General features: G+C 42.0%; 2 protein-coding genes across 2 annotated transcripts in view; both read right to left on the reverse strand.

Moving 5' to 3' along the window:
* The window catches only part of LOC120573830 (ataxin-2-like protein), a 55,803-nt gene extending 44,880 nt beyond the window's left edge, over nt 1–10,923 (reverse strand). The window contains 4 exon segments of the mRNA XM_039823689.1: nt 2,400–2,471; nt 2,557–2,613; nt 10,109–10,160; nt 10,688–10,923. Coding sequence (XP_039679623.1) covers nt 2,400–2,471; nt 2,557–2,613; nt 10,109–10,160; nt 10,688–10,704 — 198 coding nt within the window. The 5' untranslated portion in view covers nt 10,705–10,923.
* Nucleotides 1–20,000, reverse strand: part of sh2b1 (SH2B adaptor protein 1) — a 60,138-nt gene that overhangs the window by 2,369 nt on the left and 37,769 nt on the right. The window contains exon 9 of the mRNA XM_039824568.1: nt 19,507–19,877. Within this exon, the coding sequence (XP_039680502.1) occupies nt 19,537–19,877 (341 nt within the window). The 3' untranslated portion in view covers nt 19,507–19,536. The remainder of the gene's footprint in view (nt 1–19,506; nt 19,878–20,000) is intronic.

The raw sequence follows: 20,000 nt of genomic DNA on the forward strand, positions 1-20,000 counted from the left end.
GTCTTACCTAGCTACTGAGCATGTAGTCTTACCTAGCTACTGAGCATGTAGTCTTACCTAGCTACTGAGCATGTAGTCCTTACCTAGCTACTAGCATGTAGTCTTACCTAGCTACTAGCATGTAGTCTTACCTAGCTACTAGCATGTAGTCTTACCTAGCTACTAGCATGTAGTCTTACCTAGCTACTGGGCATGTAGTCTTACCTAGCTACTGAGCATGTAGTCTTACCTAGCTACTGAGCATGTAGTCTTACCTAGCTACTGAGCATGTAGTCCTTACCTAGCTACTGAGCATGTAGTCCTTACCTAGCTACTAGCATGTAGTCTTACCTAGCTACTAGCATGTAGTCTTACCTAGCTACTAGCATGTAGTCTTACCTAGCTACTAGCATGTAGTCTTACCTAGCTACTGAGCATGTAGTCTTACCTAGCTACTGAGCATGTAGTCTTACCTAGCTACTGAGCATGTAGTCTTACCTAGCTACTGAGCATGTAGTCATACCTAGCTACTGAGCATGTAGTCTTACCTAGCTACTGAGCATGTAGTCTTACCTAGCTACTGAGCATGTAGTCCTTACCTAGCTACTGAGCAGTTCCTTACGCTACTAGCATGTAGTCTTACCTAGCTACTAGCATGTAGTCTTACCTAGCTACTAGCATGTAGTCTTACCTAGCTACTGAGCATGTAGTCTTACCTAGCTACTGAGCATGTAGTCTTACCTAGCTACTAGCATGTAGTCTTACCTAGCTACTGAGCATGTAGTCTTACCTAGCTACTGAGCATGTAGTCATACCTAGCTACTGAGCATGTAGTCCTTACCTAGCTACTGAGCATGTAGTCTTACCTAGCTACTAGCATGTAGTCTTACCTAGCTACTAGCATGTAGTCTTACCTAGCTACTAGCATGTAGTCTTACCTAGCTACTGAGCATGTAGTCTTACCTAGCTACTAGCATGTAGTCTTACCTAGCTACTAGCATGTAGTCCTTACCTAGCTACTGAGCATGTAGTCCTTACCTAGCTACTGAGCATGTAGTCCTTACCTAGCTACTGAGCATGTAGTCTTACCTAGCTACTAGCATGTAGTCTTACCTAGCTACTAGCATGTAGTCCTTACCTAGCTACTGAGCATGTAGTCTTACCTAGCTACTGAGCATGTAGTCTTACCTAGCTACTGAGCATGTAGTCTTACCTAGCTACTGAGCATGTAGTCTTACCTAGCTACTGAGCATGTAGTCTTACCTAGCTACTGAGCATGTAGTCTTACCTAGCTACTGAGCATGTAGTCTTACCTAGCTACTGAGCATGTAGTTGTACCCCGCTACTGAGCATGTAGTCTTACCTAGCTACTGAGCATGTAGTCTTACCTAGCTACTGAGCATGTAGTCTTACCTAGCTACTGAGCATGTAGTCCTTACCTAGCTACTGAGCATGTAGTCCTTACCTAGCTACTGAGCATGTAGTCTTACCTAGCTACTAGCATGTAGTCCTTAACTAGCTACTGAGCATGTAGTCCTTAACTAGCTACTGAGCATGTAGTCCTTAACTAGCTACTGAGCATGTAGTCCTTAACTAGCTACTGAGCATGTAGTCCTTAACTAGCTACTGAGCATGTAGTCCTTACCTAGCTACTGAGCATGTAGTCCTTACCTAGCTACTGAGCATGTAGTCTTACCTAGCTACTGAGCATGTAGTCTTACCTAGCTACTGAGCATGTGCGACTCCCAACAAAGATGGAACAGAAGTGAGATGTCTCACTCTGCAGCTAAAACAGAGAGTTCAACACTAGAGGTGTGAATCTTCACTGATCTCCCGATGCAATTCCGATTATCATGTCAGCGATTCAATTCGATATCTCGAAAAATGTATTTGATGCATCGTGACGCATCAAATAAATGTTTCTATTAACCCTAATTTTTGTTTTAGGTCAGAAAATAAGGGAAGAACTTCCACTAATGAACCCTGACAAAGCACACCTGTGAAGGTAAAACCATTTCAGGTGACTACCTCATGAAGCTCATTGAGAGAACACCAAGGGTTTGCAGAGTTATCAAAAAAAGCAAAGGGTGGCTACTTTGAGGAATCTAAAATATAAGACATGTTTTCAGTTATTTCACACTTTTTTGTTAAGTACATAATTCCATATGTGTTCATTCATAGTTTTGATGCCTTCAGTGAGAATCTACAATGTAAATAGTCATGAAAATAAAGAAACACATTGAATGAGAAGGTGTGTCCAAACTTTTTGGCCTATACTGTATATATGTTCACATTAAAAGACATCGCCTTGGTCTTTGAGAAACTGGGATGGACATGTTTCACTATTTTCTAACATTTCGGCAGATTAATCGATCGTTAGTTGCCGCTCTAATTCAGAGAAAGTGTGAAGAGGATTTTACCTGTGAGCTTAAAGTCTTGAAGATTCCCTCATACGATGCTCCATTTTTCACCCTCACATCGCAGGTGGAGCCCTGAAACCAGCAGCCAGGGAAGCTTCAGTATCTTCGGACATGTGCTTTATAACAGAATCAAGTTTTTACTAGGGCGTATACTCACCACGACCGCTGTGAGGAAATGAAGCATTCGGGCATTGTTGTAGACGCCTTCAAACACCTGCAGACACAGACGGGATGGGAGCAGGTTTACATGCAGCGGAGAACTAACTGCTGACACGTCTGTTATAGACATGTGTGCCATTCATACGTTCATCGTCCCAGAAAAGACCGATCAAATATCCATATATTTGCCAATATTTTTTCCCCATATTTATATTTTTATTTCAATTTCAGCAGCATGAAATATAATCAGTCACATCCATTCAGTATGTTAGGACACTTTCACATTACTGCGTTGACACAGAAAAACAAATGAAGGAAATAAAAGAATTTTTAAAAATTAAATAAAGTGCTTCTCCTCCTCTCTGTTTAGACATAGGTTAATATTTACATAACTGAGTATATGTATTGCAATAGATGCAAGATATAGCATACATTTAAAAGAAAAATTAATTCCACAAGCTTAGAGATTGCATTATCCATAAATAATACTCATTCTCCTCATCCTCTGTTAAAGGTGCCCTAGCTGCCACATGTACTTAATGACTTTGTGGTGATGTCTGAAGGTCTACCATGGACTCTGTAACCTTGGTTACCTTGTTTCAAGCCATTCTGGCGTGGTATAGAAAGCCTGCAGGAAGACTCAGCTCCATTTCTGCCAGTTCTCATTAATATTCAACAAGCTAAGCTGTTTGAATCTGATTGGCTAACAGCTAGCCAATGAGAGCCTGGCTGTCAGCATCCCAGCCCAACTGGGTGGCAGCAAGCCCCCAGGAAGAGCGCCGTGTCTATATGCCAACATGGGCTTAGCGGATAACGGTGGTACTGCCCCCCATGGCCCAGAAAGACTTTTCACAGAGACATTACATGGCAAAGAAACGTCTGTATTTCAGCGGATAATTAGTTTCGGGGTATACCAACCTACCAGCCCGAACACTGGAAGGTCCTTGTTTAAAACGTTACGTTTTTAACATTTTTAACATTCACTAGAAGCGAATCCAGAATTATTAAATTTGAAATGATGAACGCGCATAATGGACGCAAGCAGACCCACATGACTGTTCTCTGAGCTCATGTAGCTAGCTGTAATAATGGATATATGATCACATGACTGTTCTCTGAGCTCATGTAGCTAGCTGTAATAATGGATATATGATCACATGACTGTTCTCTGAGCTCATGTAGCTAGCTGCAATAATGGATATATGATCACATGACTGTTCTCTGAGCTCATGTAGCTAGCTGCAATAAAGGATATATGATCACATGACTGTTCTCTGAGCTCATGTAGCTAGCTGTAATAATGGATATATGATCACATGACTGTTCTCTGAGCTCATGTAGCTAGCTGTAATAATGGATATATGATCACATGACTGTTCTCTGAGCTCATGTAGCTAGCTGCAATAATGGATATATGATCACATGACTGTTCTGAGCTCATGTAGCTAGCTGCAATAATGGATATATGATCACATGACTGTTCTGAGCTCATGTAGCTAGCTGTAATAATGGATATATGATCACATGACTGTTCTCTGAGCTCATGTAGCTAGCTGCAATAATGGATATATGATCACATGACTGTTCTGAGCTCATGTAGCTAGCTGCAATAATGGATATATGATCACATGACTGTTCTCTGAGCTCATGTAGCTGTAATAATGGATATATGATCACATGACTGTTCTCTGAGCTCATGTAGCTAGCTGTAATAATGGATATATGATCACATGACTGTTCTCCTGAGCTCATGTAGCTAGCTGTAATAATGGATATATGATCACATGACTGTTCTGAGCTCATGTAGCTAGCTGTAATAATGGATATATGATCACATGACTGTTCTCTGAGCTCATGTAGCTAGCTGTAATAATGGATATATGATCGCATGACTGTTCTCTGAGCTCATGTAGCTGTAATAATGGATATATGATCACATGACTGTTCTCTGAGCTCATGTAGCTAGCTGTAATAATGGATATATGATCACATGACTGTTCTCTGAGCTCATGTAGCTGTAATAATGGATATATGATCACATGACTGTTCTCTGAGCTCATGTAGCTAGCTGTAATAATGGATATATGATCACATGACTGTTCTCTGAGCTCATGTAGCTAGCTGTAATAATGGATATATGATCACATGACTGTTCTGAGCTCATGTAGCTAGCTGCAATAATGGATATATGATCACATGACTGTTCTCTGAGCTCATGTAGCTGTAATAATGGATATATGATCACATGACTGTTCTCTGAGCTCATGTAGCTAGCTGTAATAATGGATATATGATCACATGACTGTTCTCTGAGCTCATGTAGCTGTAATAATGGATATATGATCACATGACTGTTCTCTGAGCTCATGTAGCTAGCTGTAATAATGGATATATGATCACATGACTGTTCTGAGCTCATGTAGCTAGCTGTAATAATGGATATATGATCACATGACTGTTCTCTGAGCTCATGTAGCTAGCTGTAATAATGGATATATGATCACATGACTGTTCTCTGAGCTCATGTAGCTAGCTGTAATAATGGATATATGATCACATGACTGTTCTGAGCTCATGTAGCTAGCTGTAATAATGGATATATGATCACATGACTGTTCTGGTTCGCAGCTAGCTAGCTGTAATAATGGATATATGATCACATGACTGTTCTCTGAGCTCATGTAGCTGTAATAATGGATATATGATCACATGACTGTTCTCTGAGCTTATGTAGCTGTAATAATGGATATATGATCACATGACTGTTCTGAGCTCATGTAGCTAGCTGTAATAATGGATATATGATCACATGACTGTTCTCTGAGCTCATGTAGCTAGCTGTAATAATGGATATATGATCACATGACTGTTCTCTGAGCTCATGTAGCTAGCTGTAATAATGGATATATGATCACATGACTGTTCTGAGCTCATGTAGCTAGCTGTAATAATGGATATATGATCACATGACTGTTCTCTGAGCTCATGTAGCTAGCTGTAATAATGGATATATGATCACATGACTGTTCTCTGAGCTCGCGTAGCTAGCTGTAATAATGGATATATGATCACATGATTGTTCTCTGAGCTCATGTAGCTAGCTGTAATAATGGATATATGATCACATGACTGTTCTCTGAGCTTGCGTAGCTAGCTGTAATAATGGATATATGATCACATGACTGTTCTCTGAGCTCATGTAGCTAGCTGTAATAATGGATATATGATCACATGACTGTTCTCTGAGCTCATGTAGCTAGCTGTAATAATGGATATATGATCACATGACTGTTCTCTGAGCTCATGTAGCTAGCTGTAATAATGGATATATGATCACATGACTGTTCTCTGAGCTCATGTAGCTAGCTGTAATAATGGATATATGATCACATGACTGTTCTGAGCTCATGTAGCTAGCTGCAATAATGGATATATGATCACATGACTGTTCTGAGCTCATGTAGCTAGCTGTAATAATGGATATATGATCACATGACTGTTCTCTGAGCTCATGTAGCTGTAATAATGGATATATGATCACATGACTGTTCTCTGAGCTCATGTAGCTAGCTGTAATAATGGATATATGATCACATGACTGTTCTCTGAGCTCATGTAGCTAGCTGTAATAATGGATATATGATCACATGACTGTTCTCCTGAGCTCGCTGTGCTAGCTGTAATAATGGATATATGATCACATGACTGTTCTTCTGAGCTCATGTAGCTAGCTGTAATAATGGATATATGATCACATGACTGTTCTCTGAGCTCATGTAGCTAGCTGTAATAATGGATATATGATCGCATGACTGTTCTCTGAGCTCATGTAGCTGTAATAATGGATATATGATCACATGACTGTTCTCTGAGCTCATGTAGCTAGCTGTAATAATGGATATATGATCACATGACTGTTCTCTGAGCTCATGTAGCTGTAATAATGGATATATGATCACATGACTGTTCTCTGAGCTCATGTAGCTAGCTGTAATAATGGATATATGATCACATGACTGTTCTCTGAGCTCATGTAGCTAGCTGTAATAATGGATATATGATCACATGACTGTTCTGAGCTCGTAGTGTAGCTGCAATAATGGATATATGATCACATGACTGTTCTCTGAGCTCATGTAGCTTAATAATGGATATATGATCACAGACTGTTCTCTGAGCTCATGTAGCAGCTGTAATAATGGATATATGATCACATGACTGTTCTCTGAGCTCATGTGCGTAATAATGGATATATGATCACATGACTGTTCTCTGACCTGTAGCTAGCTGTAATAATGGATATATATCATTGATATATGATATTGTCTCGAGCTCATGACACTTATATGATATAATCAACTGTTTGTATGTAAGTAATAATGGTATATAATATTATATGATCACAACTGTTCTCTGAGCTCATGTAGCTAGTGTATAATGGATATATGATCATGACTGTTCTCTGAGATGTAGCTAGCTGTAATAATGGATATATGATCACATGACTGTTCTCTGAGCTCTGTAGCTGTAATAATGGATATATGATCACATGACTGTTCTTTGAGCTCATGTAGCTGTAATAATGGATATATGATCACATGACTGTTCTCTGAGCTCATGTAGCTAGCTGTAATAATGGATATATGATCACATGACTGTTCTCTGAGCCTCGTGTAGCTGTAATAATGGATATATGATCACATGACTGTTCTCTGAGCTCATGTAGCTAGCTGTAATAATGGATATATGATCACATGACTGTTCTCTGAGCTCATGTAGCTAGCTGTAATAATGGATATATGATCACATGACTGTTCTCTGAGCTCATGTAGCTAGCTGTAATAATGGATATATGATCACATGACTGTTCTCTGAGCTCATGTAGCTAGCTGTAATAATGGATATATGATCACATGACTGTTCTGAGCTCATGTAGCTAGCTGCAATAATGGATATATGATCACATGACTGTTCTGAGCTCATGTAGCTAGCTGTAATAATGGATATATGATCACATGACTGTTCTCTGAGCTCATGTAGCTAGCTGTAATAATGGATATAGCTAATGGTTGTAATTCACCATGTGTTCTATTAATACGTCCATGGTATTATCTTATGAAGTTATGATACATCCGAGCGATGTATGTATGTTGTAAAGCCTGTTACGTGGATGTAACGTCATTAGCGTTTCCCAAACTGGCGGGTCTATCGGCTAGCTAGCTAGTTGCTAACATCAGGGTTAGCTAGCGTGGCTGTATTAAGATCATGCCTCCATAACGTTACTACAGACATAGTGATTACATGGCCTTGGTTCTCTCTTATGATCCATCCGAGGGCTGTATGCTGTAAAGCTTGTAACGTGGATGAGAGATGAAGCCATGGATGAGCTCTGCTCACAAAACTGCAGGCTAACTGCTAGCGCTAGCTAGTAGCTAGCTAGCTAGTAGCACGACATAATGATTAAATCTTGGTTGTCTATCTAAATACATCTATCGTTTATTTAGCTAAGCATGTAAACGATCGGGAACAACGAAAACACAATGTTTAACGTTAGTGAATATTTTAGAGTTCATGAGTTCGCCACTTGTAAGATACGCGAGAGAGAAGCTCATGAACGAGCATGTTGCTACCGGTTGCTACGACAACACAAACAAATTGTTGCTAGTGCGCGTGTCCACCGTGACGTCATGGGCCAAGAATGCGGAAAAGCCGAGCTCCATGTTGTCTTAATGCGAACTCTCACTGGACCGTACGGGGCTTCACCTGAACACTGGATCCAGTTCTCTTAATACATGCACGGGTGGCAGTAGCTCAGTCCGTAGGGACTTGGGTTGGGAACCGGAGGGTCGCTGGTTCAAGTCCCAGTACGGACCAAAGTACAGAGTGTGGATTGGTAGCTGGAGAGATGCCAGTTCACCTCCCGGGCACTGCCAGGTGCTCTTGAGCAAGGCACCGTACCCCCAACCGCTCAGGGCGCTGGTGCAGCTCTGGCAGCCCACTCACTCTGACATCTCTCCATTTGTGCATGAATAGGTCCTGAGCATGTGTGTGTATTTCAGGCATGTGTGTAGTGATTTCTCACAAACAGAGTGTAAATTGTAATTTCCTCACAGGGGATCAATAAACAGTATAAATTATAGCTGAGCTCATGAATAGTAATGAGCTCAGGCAGCATGATGTCAGACTGACCAGCTTTTGTAATTGGTCTGACTTCTTATTTCTGTTCAGTGGCTAGAGCTGACAGAGGAGGTAGCAGTTCATTTTCACATTCACCACATAACACACACATATGGACCTGACAGATTTCAAAAAATGCAAGTAAAAACGGTTTTGTGTGGCAGGGCACCTTTAAAGCTATAGTGTGTAGTTTCTGAGGTATTCTATGTAATGACAACGCTGTCGGCGCGTCCACATTAGAGCTGTAATCGGGCCTTAAAAGTTCGTCTAATTTATTAGCCGACATATAAATTGATATAAATCAACCCGGTCTCACGGCAGTTCGTGTAAATGTCACATATTTTCTCGGGGAAGAGGTCGCTCCATAAGCCGGGTGAAAGTCCTGTGTTGGCTTTTTATATCACTCCCTACCATTTCGTGCTGTGGCCACAAAATATGCTTCCCATTGAAATACATTACTTTACATTTCGTAAAAAACGACAAAAACGTCCCCGTGAACACGTATCAATAGATTCAAATAACGTCACATTTACACGAACTTCCATGAGACCGGGCTGTATAAATATATACATAAAAGTTTTGTGGAGTTTTCTTTATCCGAAATTTTAGATTTTAGGCTTTAACACAGCCATGTCTTAAATATTAATAATGTTCCCACACTATTTATCTAGTGTATAATCTATTATTACATGTGTGTGTGTTGGTCCGTTTGGCTGCTGGACAAAAATAATTTCCCCCTGGGATTATTAAAGTATTTCTGATTCTGATGGACAATCACATTCTGCAGCAATAAAACTGAAGTGAGATGAACAAACAGAGAAATATATCTTGTTTCCCTTTGGGGACATGATCTGAAATTGGGAAAAATTGTAAGTAGGAAAAATACATTGCAGAATATTGCAAATATGTTTTTAAAATCGCAATAACATCGTATTAACTCATTATTTTGAGATTATAACTCATTATTTGAGATTATAACTCATTCATTTGAGACTATAACAAATTATTCCATCCATAATAAAGCATCAGTATTACCATAATAACATAACACATCATAATTAAACACTACTTCTGATACTAATACACTGATGATTGGCTGGCAATACTTCTGCGGTGATATTAGGACTTTTAGTTTGAGAACTAGGGTGTGGTGGCAGTTTCCCATTGTTTACATCAGAACAGCTGTGGCTGTTTACAGAGAGACCTGCGGATTCTTATTCTTCTTCTTCTTATTATTATTATTATTCTGCCGGACTACAAACGTCCCTCTGATTTCACATCATTCCCGGCGAACATGAGCTAGCTGTGACACATCACAATTAACACGTTAATGTTTTAAATAACCACACTGAGCGGTCTGTAACGGTACTTACTAAGCTGCTTACAGGAGGTGACTGCGATGGCGGTTTCATTGTGCTCCTGGTCCTGCGGAGGGGAAAATAAATGTCAGCTAACAGCTAGCAGCAAGCAGCTAGCAGCAAGCAGCTAGCAGCAAGCAGCTAGCAGCAAGCAGCTAGCAGCAAGCAGCTAGCAGCAAGCAGCTAGCAGCAAGCAGCTAGCAGCAAGCAGCTAGCAGCAAGCAGCTAGCAGCAAGCAGCTAGCAGCTAACAGCTAGCAGCTAACAGCTAAAAGGTATCAAGTGTTCCTTCAGAGAGAACAATAAACCTTAAACAGACACCACACACGCGACGTAAACACTGACATGGCAGGATTTGGTACGACTTAAACCAGCTAATACAACCTAAACTGTTTCTATGAAATGTAAAGTAGGATAAGCTAAGTGTTGTTGTTCAGAATAGTAAAAATCCGGCTAGCTAGCTAAGTCAGCTAATGTAGCTAGCTTAGCGTAGACGTCGAATTTTGGCAACAGAGACACAAACGAACCGCTAGAAACGATGTCGGCATCACATTAGAAACTGACAGCTGAGCAAGTCTTAGTATTTAAATTATACTTTTTAGTCATGAGCATCCCTGTTATTCCAGTGTCGTCGTTGCAGTGTAAAGTCACTCGGTTTGACAGGCCAAACACGATACGCCGCTGAAAAAACAACAAAACACGGCAACGGGTGCGTTCGATTTGCCCCAAACCGGCATCAGCTGTACGGGTCGAGTCAGGCGGGCGGGCTGCTTCCAGGCGGTAGAAATCAACAAATGTATTTTACATTAATCACAAATACCTAACTGTATTCAAAATAACCATTTCAGTTATGTACGTACTCATGAAGTGGGAATTTTGCCGCATAGGAACAGTAAGTCAAGAACAACCGGTCTCCGTCGCGATGTTGTAACAAACGCACCAATCGTAAACCCCGCCTACAGATTAAATCTGAACCCTGATTGGATAAAATGCATGTCAGTCATATCTGACCTTTTTTCTCATTGGATTGGTTTCATGTCAATCATTAAGATGACGGGATTTTCCTGATAAAGGTCACGTAAAGAAAGTGATGCTGGGAAATTATTTTATTTTTGGTTTAGCAATGACATTACGAAATAAATTTCATGAATTTAAATGTCAGATTGATTCAGTGAAGTATTACCCCAAGTACCAGCAAATATTTTAATTTGTTGAATTTAATTCCCAAAAAGAAAAAGAATTAAGAGATATGGCAATAAATGAGTCATGTCTACAAATATACAAAAACAAGTGTTTGTATATAGTATTTTACCAAATAATAAATCAGCGTACAATGTTTCTGTAATATCTGAATTAGAAGAATATAATAAGTCTCTCAAACTTATGAAAAAAGTAACCAAACTGTACAAATAATGATGTATTTTGTCCTGTATCTTATAATATTTGCATATTATTGGAGTTTAATAAACCCCATTATACATCTATTTGTTATTAACATTTTTATGGATTTATTTAAAGTCATATTGTTTCTCTGGATCATTATTTAGAGCAGAGATCTTCAACAGGGGGTCCGGGACCCCTAGGGGGTCCTCAGAGTCACTCCCGGAGGGCCTCCAAATAAATTTTTTTTTATTATTTATTTTATTTGGAAGTGGATAGTCATGAAAGGGGGAGAGAGATGGGGAATTACGCGTAGTTTTTTTCAAAAAAATGAAACAGTCTTAACATGATTCCAACGTATTATTAGCAAATATAAATCCCCACTGATGACAGGCTCACTGGCCTATAGGTAATGTGGTCACTAAGGTAACCATCCACACATACAGTTCATCCCAACGGATTGACTGTTCACATGTGTGTTTAACATTAAAACATGATTTATAAAAGCATGCCAACAATTATTAGGCTATATGAAAGGCTTTATGCAAAAACAGGTATAAATGCTTTAGACTGCCCTAAAAGTTACTGTAGGACCAGATTAATATGCAACTTAATTTTAGACAATATATGTAGTAGAGGGTCCCCGATTCGTCTCTCTTTCAGTTAAGGGGTCCTTGGCTTAAAAAACGTTGAAGACCTCTGTTTTAGAGTATTAGTCTGAAATGTTGCATATTTATATGTTTCTTTCAATAAAGTTTTGGGGCAAAAACATGTTCCTAATGTCGTTTGGTAGTTGAAGTTTTGGAGACTTTCATATGTACAGTGACTGGTGAAGAGGCATTTTACGGTTGGACTCCAACCCGGGCCACTGCAAAGGACTCAGCGTACAGATCCTGAACCATCACCCTGTAGGGGTCTCTTCCACCTTCTGCTTCATCTGAATCCTCAGAGACAGGCCTGGGGCCAGCCTGATTGGTGTAGAGCCCTCCTCAACGGTTGTGATTGGTGTAGAGCCCTCCTCAACGGTTGTGATTGGTGTAGAGCCCTCCTCAACGGTCGTGATTGGTGTAGAGCCCTCCTCAACAGTTGTGATTGGTGTAGAGCCCTCCTCAACGGTTGTGATTGGTGTAGAGCCCTCCTCAACGGTTGTGATTGGTGTAGAGCCCTCCTCAACGGTTGTGATTGGTGTAGAGCCCTCCTCAACAGTTGTGATTGGTGTAGAGCCCTCCTCAACAGTTGTGATTGGTGTAGAGCCCTCCTCAACGGTTGTGATTGGTGTAGAGCCTTCCTCAACGGTTGTGATTGGTGTAGAGCCTTCCTCAACGGTTGTGATTGGTGTAGAGCCCTCCTCAACGGTCGTGATTGGTGTAGAGCCCTCTTCAACGGTCGTGATTGGTGTAGAGCCCTCCTCAACGGTCGTGATTGGTGTAGAGCCCTCCCTCAACAGTTGTGGATTGGTGTAGAGCCCTCCTCAACAGTTGTGATTGGTGTAGAGCCCTCCTCAACGGTTGTGATTGGTGTAGAGCCCTCCTCAACAGTTGTGATTGGTGTAGAGCCCTCCTCAACGGTCGTGATTGGTGTAGAGCCCTCCTCAACGGTTGTGATTGGTGTAGAGCCCTCCTCAACGGTCGTGATTGGTGTAGAGCCCTCCTCAACGGTCGTGATTGGTGTAGAGCCCTCCTCAACGGTCGTGATTGGTGTAGAGCCCTCCTCAACGGTCGTGATTGGTGTAGAGCCCTCCTCAACGGTTGTGATTGATGCCTCAATTTGGAAAACATGGAAATGGGCTTGAATGGGCTCTTGGCCAGACTGACCTGCAGAGCTAATCTTAAATTAGCCAGAAGTTCGTCTGGGTTTTCCCAGGATAGTCTGAAAGCAGAGGTCCATAACGATCAGAGGGTCACGGACTCTTTCTGGACTGGAAAACAAATAAAAAATCCCAAGTTCAAAGAGAATTCACCAGGGGGACATCGTCTAAATGGAGGTTTGAACCATTTCATTATTTCTCTTTCAGGGTCAAACTATTTTGAATTCTACTGTTTTTATCTCTGTTAAAGGGATACGCCACCGCTTGTTGAAATAGGGCTTATCACGGTCTAGCCTGGCTGTAGATAGGTGAAATAGGGCTTATCACGGTCTCCCCTGGCTGTAGATAGGTGAAATAGGGCTTATCACGGTCTAGCCTGGCTGTAGATAGGTGAAATAGGTCTTATCATGGTCTCCTCTAGCTGTAGATAGGTGAAATAGGGCTTATCACGGTCTAGCCTGGCTGTAGATAGGTGAAATAGGTCTTATCACGGTCTCCTCTAGCTGTAGATAGGTGGGCCAATGCATTTTTTGTCTCAGTGCAAGTAATTAGGTTGTTTTTGTGTCTTTTGTTGGCTCACTTTTACTCACAACATGCTAACCGGCAACATAGGATTCCATTCACTACGCTAAGCTAAGACTAAAACAATGCATGCTCAAACAATGCGTTGGCCCACCTATCTACAGCCAGGCTAGACCGTGATAAGCCCTATTTCACCTATCTACAGCCAGGCTAGACCGTGATAAGCCCTATTTCACCTATCTACAGCCAGGCTAGACCGTGATAAGCCCTATTTCACCCATCTACAGCTAGAGGAGACCGTGATAAGCCCTATTTCACCTATCTACAGCCAGGCTAGACCATGATAAACCCTACTTCAACAAACGGTGGCGTATCCCTTTAAATAGTTATTGAAGGAAAGAGGAAAGGCATCTAAATGACGGCTGATTTATATTTATATTAATATGTGATGTAATAGCATGTCAAGCAGACGAAGGAGTGGAAGCGCAGCTGGCCAACCACAGGAGCTGTTTGGACATTGCTGGTGCTCTGTGTGGCTGAAGGGCTCACTGCATGAAGGAGACATTTCAATTTTATACATTTTGGAATTGAGATCCTTTTCCACTCAGCGCAATGAGCCCTTCACACGAGAGATAAATAGCATGTCAAGGTTGCAGAGAAGGAAAAAAAAAAAGACCACACACACACCAACCACCTTGTTTCACTATATTTATATTATATCATTAAATTCAATGTAGTACCTGAAACTAACCACAGGGGGGACAGACGGCGCTGCCCGCCCTCAACACACGGTCCCAGCGAAGAGAGAAAAGAGACAGAGAAAGGCACGAAGAGTTTTGAAACTGAGAACAAGGACAGTGGACATGATGATTAAGAGGGGAGGGGAAAGGTGCATGTAGACAAATACATGAGCAACGAAAAACAGCGGTAGGAAATGACTGGGGGATGCATAAAGAAAAACAGGCAAGCTCTAAACTGATGATGAAGACAGAGCGACACGAACGCAGGCTGATGACAGAGACCACGGACACAGAAAGGCACAAGTAGAAAAAGTAGGTATTTTCATTGACATTTTCTGCTAATTGTAGATTAATTTTTGACCCTTGATGAAAGGAGGATGAGGAGGAGAAGACCGCATGAAAACATACCGTAGCCTTGACAATCAGGCCTTCAGTTTGCCTTTCTTTTTATCCCCAAAAAAAAATAAAATAAAAAAGGCACAAACACATTTTTCAATTACAAGATGGAGTCGGAACAAGTGTTACATGGAGTAAGCATACAAAATCAAAATAAAACAAATAAAATTAATACTTATTATTCTGACCGTCGTTATTATTTCCATCAATAATTATTGTTATCAATCATTTCTCTCCCAGTTCAGCTTGTGTTTTATGTCAGAGAGAGAGAGAGACAGACAGAGAGAGAGACAGAGAGAGACACCGAGACAGAGAGAGAGAGAGAGAGAGAGAGAGAGAGAGAGAGAGACAGAGAGAGACAGAGAGAGAGACAGAGAGACACACAGAGAGACAGAGAGAGAGACAGAGAGAGAGAGACAGAGACACACAGAGAGACAGAGAGAGAGACAGAGAGAGAGAGACACACAGAGAGACAGAGAGAGAGAAATAGAGAGACAGAGAAAGAGAGAGAGACAGAGAGAGAGAGAGAGACAGAGAGAGAGACAGAGAGAGAGAGACAGAGAGACAGAGAGAGAGAGAGAGAGAGAGAGAGACAGAGAGAGACAGAGAGAGAGAGAGAGAGACAGAGAGAGAGAGAGAGAGACAGAGAGAGAGAGAGAGACAGAGAGAGAGAGAGAGAGAGAGAGACAGAGAGAGAGACAGAGAGAGAGAGAGAGAGACAGAGAGAGAGACAGAGAGATGTACTGAGTGCTGCTGCTGAGTGTGACTGAGGTAAAGGGTTTCCTGCCTGCTGCAGGTCATGTGCCACTTAGACCCAAAACATTACATCACTCCGTTGTGCTGAGAGAACGTCCAACCAAACTCCATTAGAAAATCTGTCAATTTAGTGCTGCCTGGCAAACGTGTTCTTTGAGAAACTTTAACACAGATTATATCCCTTTGTTTAAAACATTTGAGTCTGCTCCATTAATCTTTATATATTACTAATAATAAGAATGTATTTTTAATTCATTGATAAATTGTTAAGTCTATCAAATGCCAGAAGAAACCACACCCAAAGTCGCTTTGCCTTACACACGTTCCAGTTTTAGACCAAACTCCATTCAAAAATCTGTCAATTTAATGTGTTAATTATGCTATCTTGAGTGCCGGCAAATGTGTTCTTTGGGGACTTTTACAAATACAAATATACCTTTTTTTAAATACATTTTAGTCCGTCCATAATCTTGCTCCACTAGTATTAATATATTACTAATTTTAATAATTGATACATTTTTTGTGTCTCCAAATACAGTTTTCAATTAGTTTTGTTTTACAACCAAACTCCATTCATAAATCTGTCAATTTAATGTTTTCTTGTGTGGTGGCAAACATGTTCTTTGGGAAACTTTTATACAAATATTAAACATTTGAGTCTGCCTACAGTCAGTGCAGCTGCAATTTAAGATTATTTTTGTTATTACACTTTTTGTAATAATTGCTCAATTGTTCAGTTTAAAAGAGCCACACATTATGATACTTTATCTCGCTATTTCGGTGCCAAAACACTATGTATATTTTATATTTGTACATTTGTTTATGTTACAGAACTCTTACATTTGTATTTATTTGACCCTATTCTCTAATTCTCTGTATTTTGGACGCCCGTGTGCTTCTGCAACAACCAAACTTTCCCTCTGGGGATCGATAAAGGTTTTCAATCTTATCTTAAAATGTCCAAAAAGTTCCCGGAGCTGTAGGTGTAGTCTTCAAATGGTTTTATCTGGAACAAAACTCTAAAGATATTAAATTTACAAAAACATAAAAACAAAGAAAAGCAGCAAATTCTCACATTTCAGAACCTGGATCCAACAGATGTTTTTCTCTCGATAAATGAAAACATATCTAAATCAACATTAGTGTTAGTATTATTATTATTATTATTATTATTATTATTATAATAATACATTCAACCATTTATTTAAAATTCACATTACACACGTCGGTTTGGTCTTGTAGCTCTTCCAATCAGACACGAGCGTCATCGGGTATTGACGTTAATATATTAACAGGGCTGCACAACATAGGGTTTTTTTTTTTTTTATTAAATCGCCATCGCAATATCAACCGGCGCAATAAACACGCCACGGAAGGCCGCGACACATCGGGAAACACTCGGATACAGTCGGCAGAAAACGGCTCTTTAAAAAGCATTCTGGTTTCAGCTTTTAGATTCAATTCAATGTCCAGTTTGTTCAGTGAAAGAAAGTTGGGGATGATTTCCTTTCATTAGTTTTGAATTAAATGCAACGAGCAGTTTGTTGTGTATTAGCCAACGTGACGTCATGACTTAAACGTGCACGCCACTTTCTAACGCCACGCGGCGTGTTACCGCGAGGCTACGGTTGGGTTTAGGAAACGCCACACGATGCTCCGGTCTCCGGGGTGACATTTCCCCCTGTCATACTACTCGCTACGGCGTCAATTCCCACGCAACCTCAAGCTAATGTAAGTCAATGGAGGCCAAACGGCGCCGATAAACACGCTGAAAAGAGAGCGTGCGTCTTCATAACACGCCAATAATGGCGTACGAAGTGGCGTGTCGTACATACACCACTTCATGACATCAGTCTGGTTTTAGCAGAATACTGAAAGCAGCAGAACTGAGAACACTTTAAAGGAGCACGCAGACTTATTGGGACTTTATCTTATTCACAGTACCCCCAGAGTTAGACTAGTCCATACAGACCCTTCAGTAACCCCCAGAGTTAGACTAGTCCATACAGACCCTTCAGTAACCCCCAGAGTTAGACTAGTCCATAGAGACCCTTCAGTAACCCCCAGAGTCAGACTAGTCCATAGAGACCCTTCAGTAACCCCCAGAGTTAGACTAGTCCATAGAGACCCTTCAGTAACCCCCAGAGTTAGACTAGTCCATAGAGACCCTTCAGTAACCCCCAGAGTTAGACTAGTCCATAGAGACCCTTCAGTAACCCCCAGAGTTAGACTAGTCCATACAGACCCTTCTCACAGTAACCCCCAGAGTTAGACTAGTCCATACAGACCCTTCTCACAGTAACCCCCAGAGTTAGACTAGTCCATACAGACCCTTCTCACAGTTACCCCCAGAGTTAGACTAGTCCATACAGACCCTTCTCACAGTTACCCCCAGAGTTAGACTAGTCCATACATACCCTTCTCACAGTAACCCCCAGAGTTAGACTAGTCCATACATACCCTTCTCACAGTAACCCCCAGAGTTAGACTAGTCCATACAGACCCTTCTCACAGTAACCCCCAGAGTTAGACTAGTCCATACATACCCTTCTCACAGTAACCCCCCCAGAGTTAGACTAGTCCATACATACCCTTCTCACAGTAACCCCAGAGTTAGACTAGTCCATACACACCCTTCTCACAGTAACCCCCAGAGTTAGACTAGTCCATACATACCCTTCTCTACAGTAACCCCCAGAGTTAGACTAGTCCATACACACCCTTCTCACAGTAACCCCCAGAGTTAGACTAGTCCATACATACCCTTCTCACAGTAACCCCAGAGTTAGACTAGTCCATACACACCCTTCTCACAGTAACCCCCAGAGTTAGACTAGTCCATACATACCCTTCTCACATTAACCCCCAGAGTTAGACTAGTCCATACAGACCCTTCTCACATTAACCCCCAGAGTTAGACTAGTCCATACAGACCCTTCTCACATTAACCCCCAGAGTTAGACTAGTCCATACACACCCTTCTCACAGTAACCCCCAGAGTTAGACTAGTCCATACACACCCTTCTCACAGTAACCCCCAGAGTTAGACTAGTCCATACAGACCCTTCTCACAGTAACCCCCAGAGTTAGACTAGTCCATACAGACCCTTCCTCACAGTAACTTCGGTAGACTAGTCCATACATACCCTTCTCATCTCTCGTGCATGCGTAAAGCTGTCTGACGGCTCCAGCATTAGCTTAGCTTGGGGGTTACAGTGAGAAGGGTATGTATGGACTAGTCTAACTCTGGGGGACACGGTGAATAAGATAAAGTCCCAATAAGTGGGCGTGTTCCTTTAATATCTGGTTATTATCGGCGCGATATTCAGCACCGTTAGGGGACGCTGTCCTCACATGGTGCAGCCCTGTGAGGAGACGTAGGGTCGTTTAGATGGAGCGTGCTGTGACGGGGTCTCCGTACCAGCGAGGTTGTAAAGCTTTGGGGCTACCTGCCACAGGACACATGTCTGAGAGTGTGCGCGCCGATCGGCAGGACCACGGTGAGGTATCAGGACCGGTCCAGCTCTCGCCGCTGCTCGCCGAGAGGAGAGAGAGAGCCGGGCTGGGACTCGTACCGGCAACACTAAAACAAAGCTCATGTGACTACCTAAGAATTAAAGAAATGTACCGCTAGCTGGTGTTGTAAAGCTGCTCTCACCCGTCTTTTCTCTCTCTCTCTCTCTCTCCTTTAGTGTTAGTATTTTATCACCTCCTCCTTTTCCTCCTCCTCCGCCTTGCTAACAAAATAAAATTACTGGTTATGAATGGCTATGATGCCTCATCCAATCTCACATTCGTTCGTTCATTCACACTCACACACACACACACACACTCCTCCCTCCATCAGAAGAAGGAGTACTGGTTGTCGATGGCTCGGGGCGGCCTAGCTCCCTCCCTCTCTTCTCCCTCCACAGCGTCTAGTTGGCGGAGAGGAGTGTCCCTGTCCCTCTCCTCCCAGTCTTCCTCTCCTCCTCCTCCTGTTGGCGGCGTCGCCATGGTAGCCACAGCCTCTCCTCCTCCTGCTGCTGCTGCTCCTCCTGCTGCTCCTGCTCCTGGTGCTGCTCCTCCTGGTGCTCCTGCTGCCTCTGAGTCGTCTCCTCTCTCCTGGGGAGGGGTGGGGGGTGGGGGCCGGCCCGGGGGCAGTGGAGGAGGCTGGGGGGGGCTACGGGGTCTGCTGGTCAAGTCTGCGAGGAGAAGATCCAGACCAGAGAAAGAGATGGAGAAGGGGAAGTGAGAGAAAAGTGTAAACAAAGGAAGGCAGAGGAGGAGGGAAAAAGGGTAGTGAAGGAGAGATGACAGTACATATA

This window comes from Perca fluviatilis, chromosome 15 (assembly GCF_010015445.1).
Source record: "Perca fluviatilis chromosome 15, GENO_Pfluv_1.0, whole genome shotgun sequence".
Taxonomy (NCBI): Eukaryota; Metazoa; Chordata; class Actinopteri; order Perciformes; family Percidae; genus Perca; species Perca fluviatilis.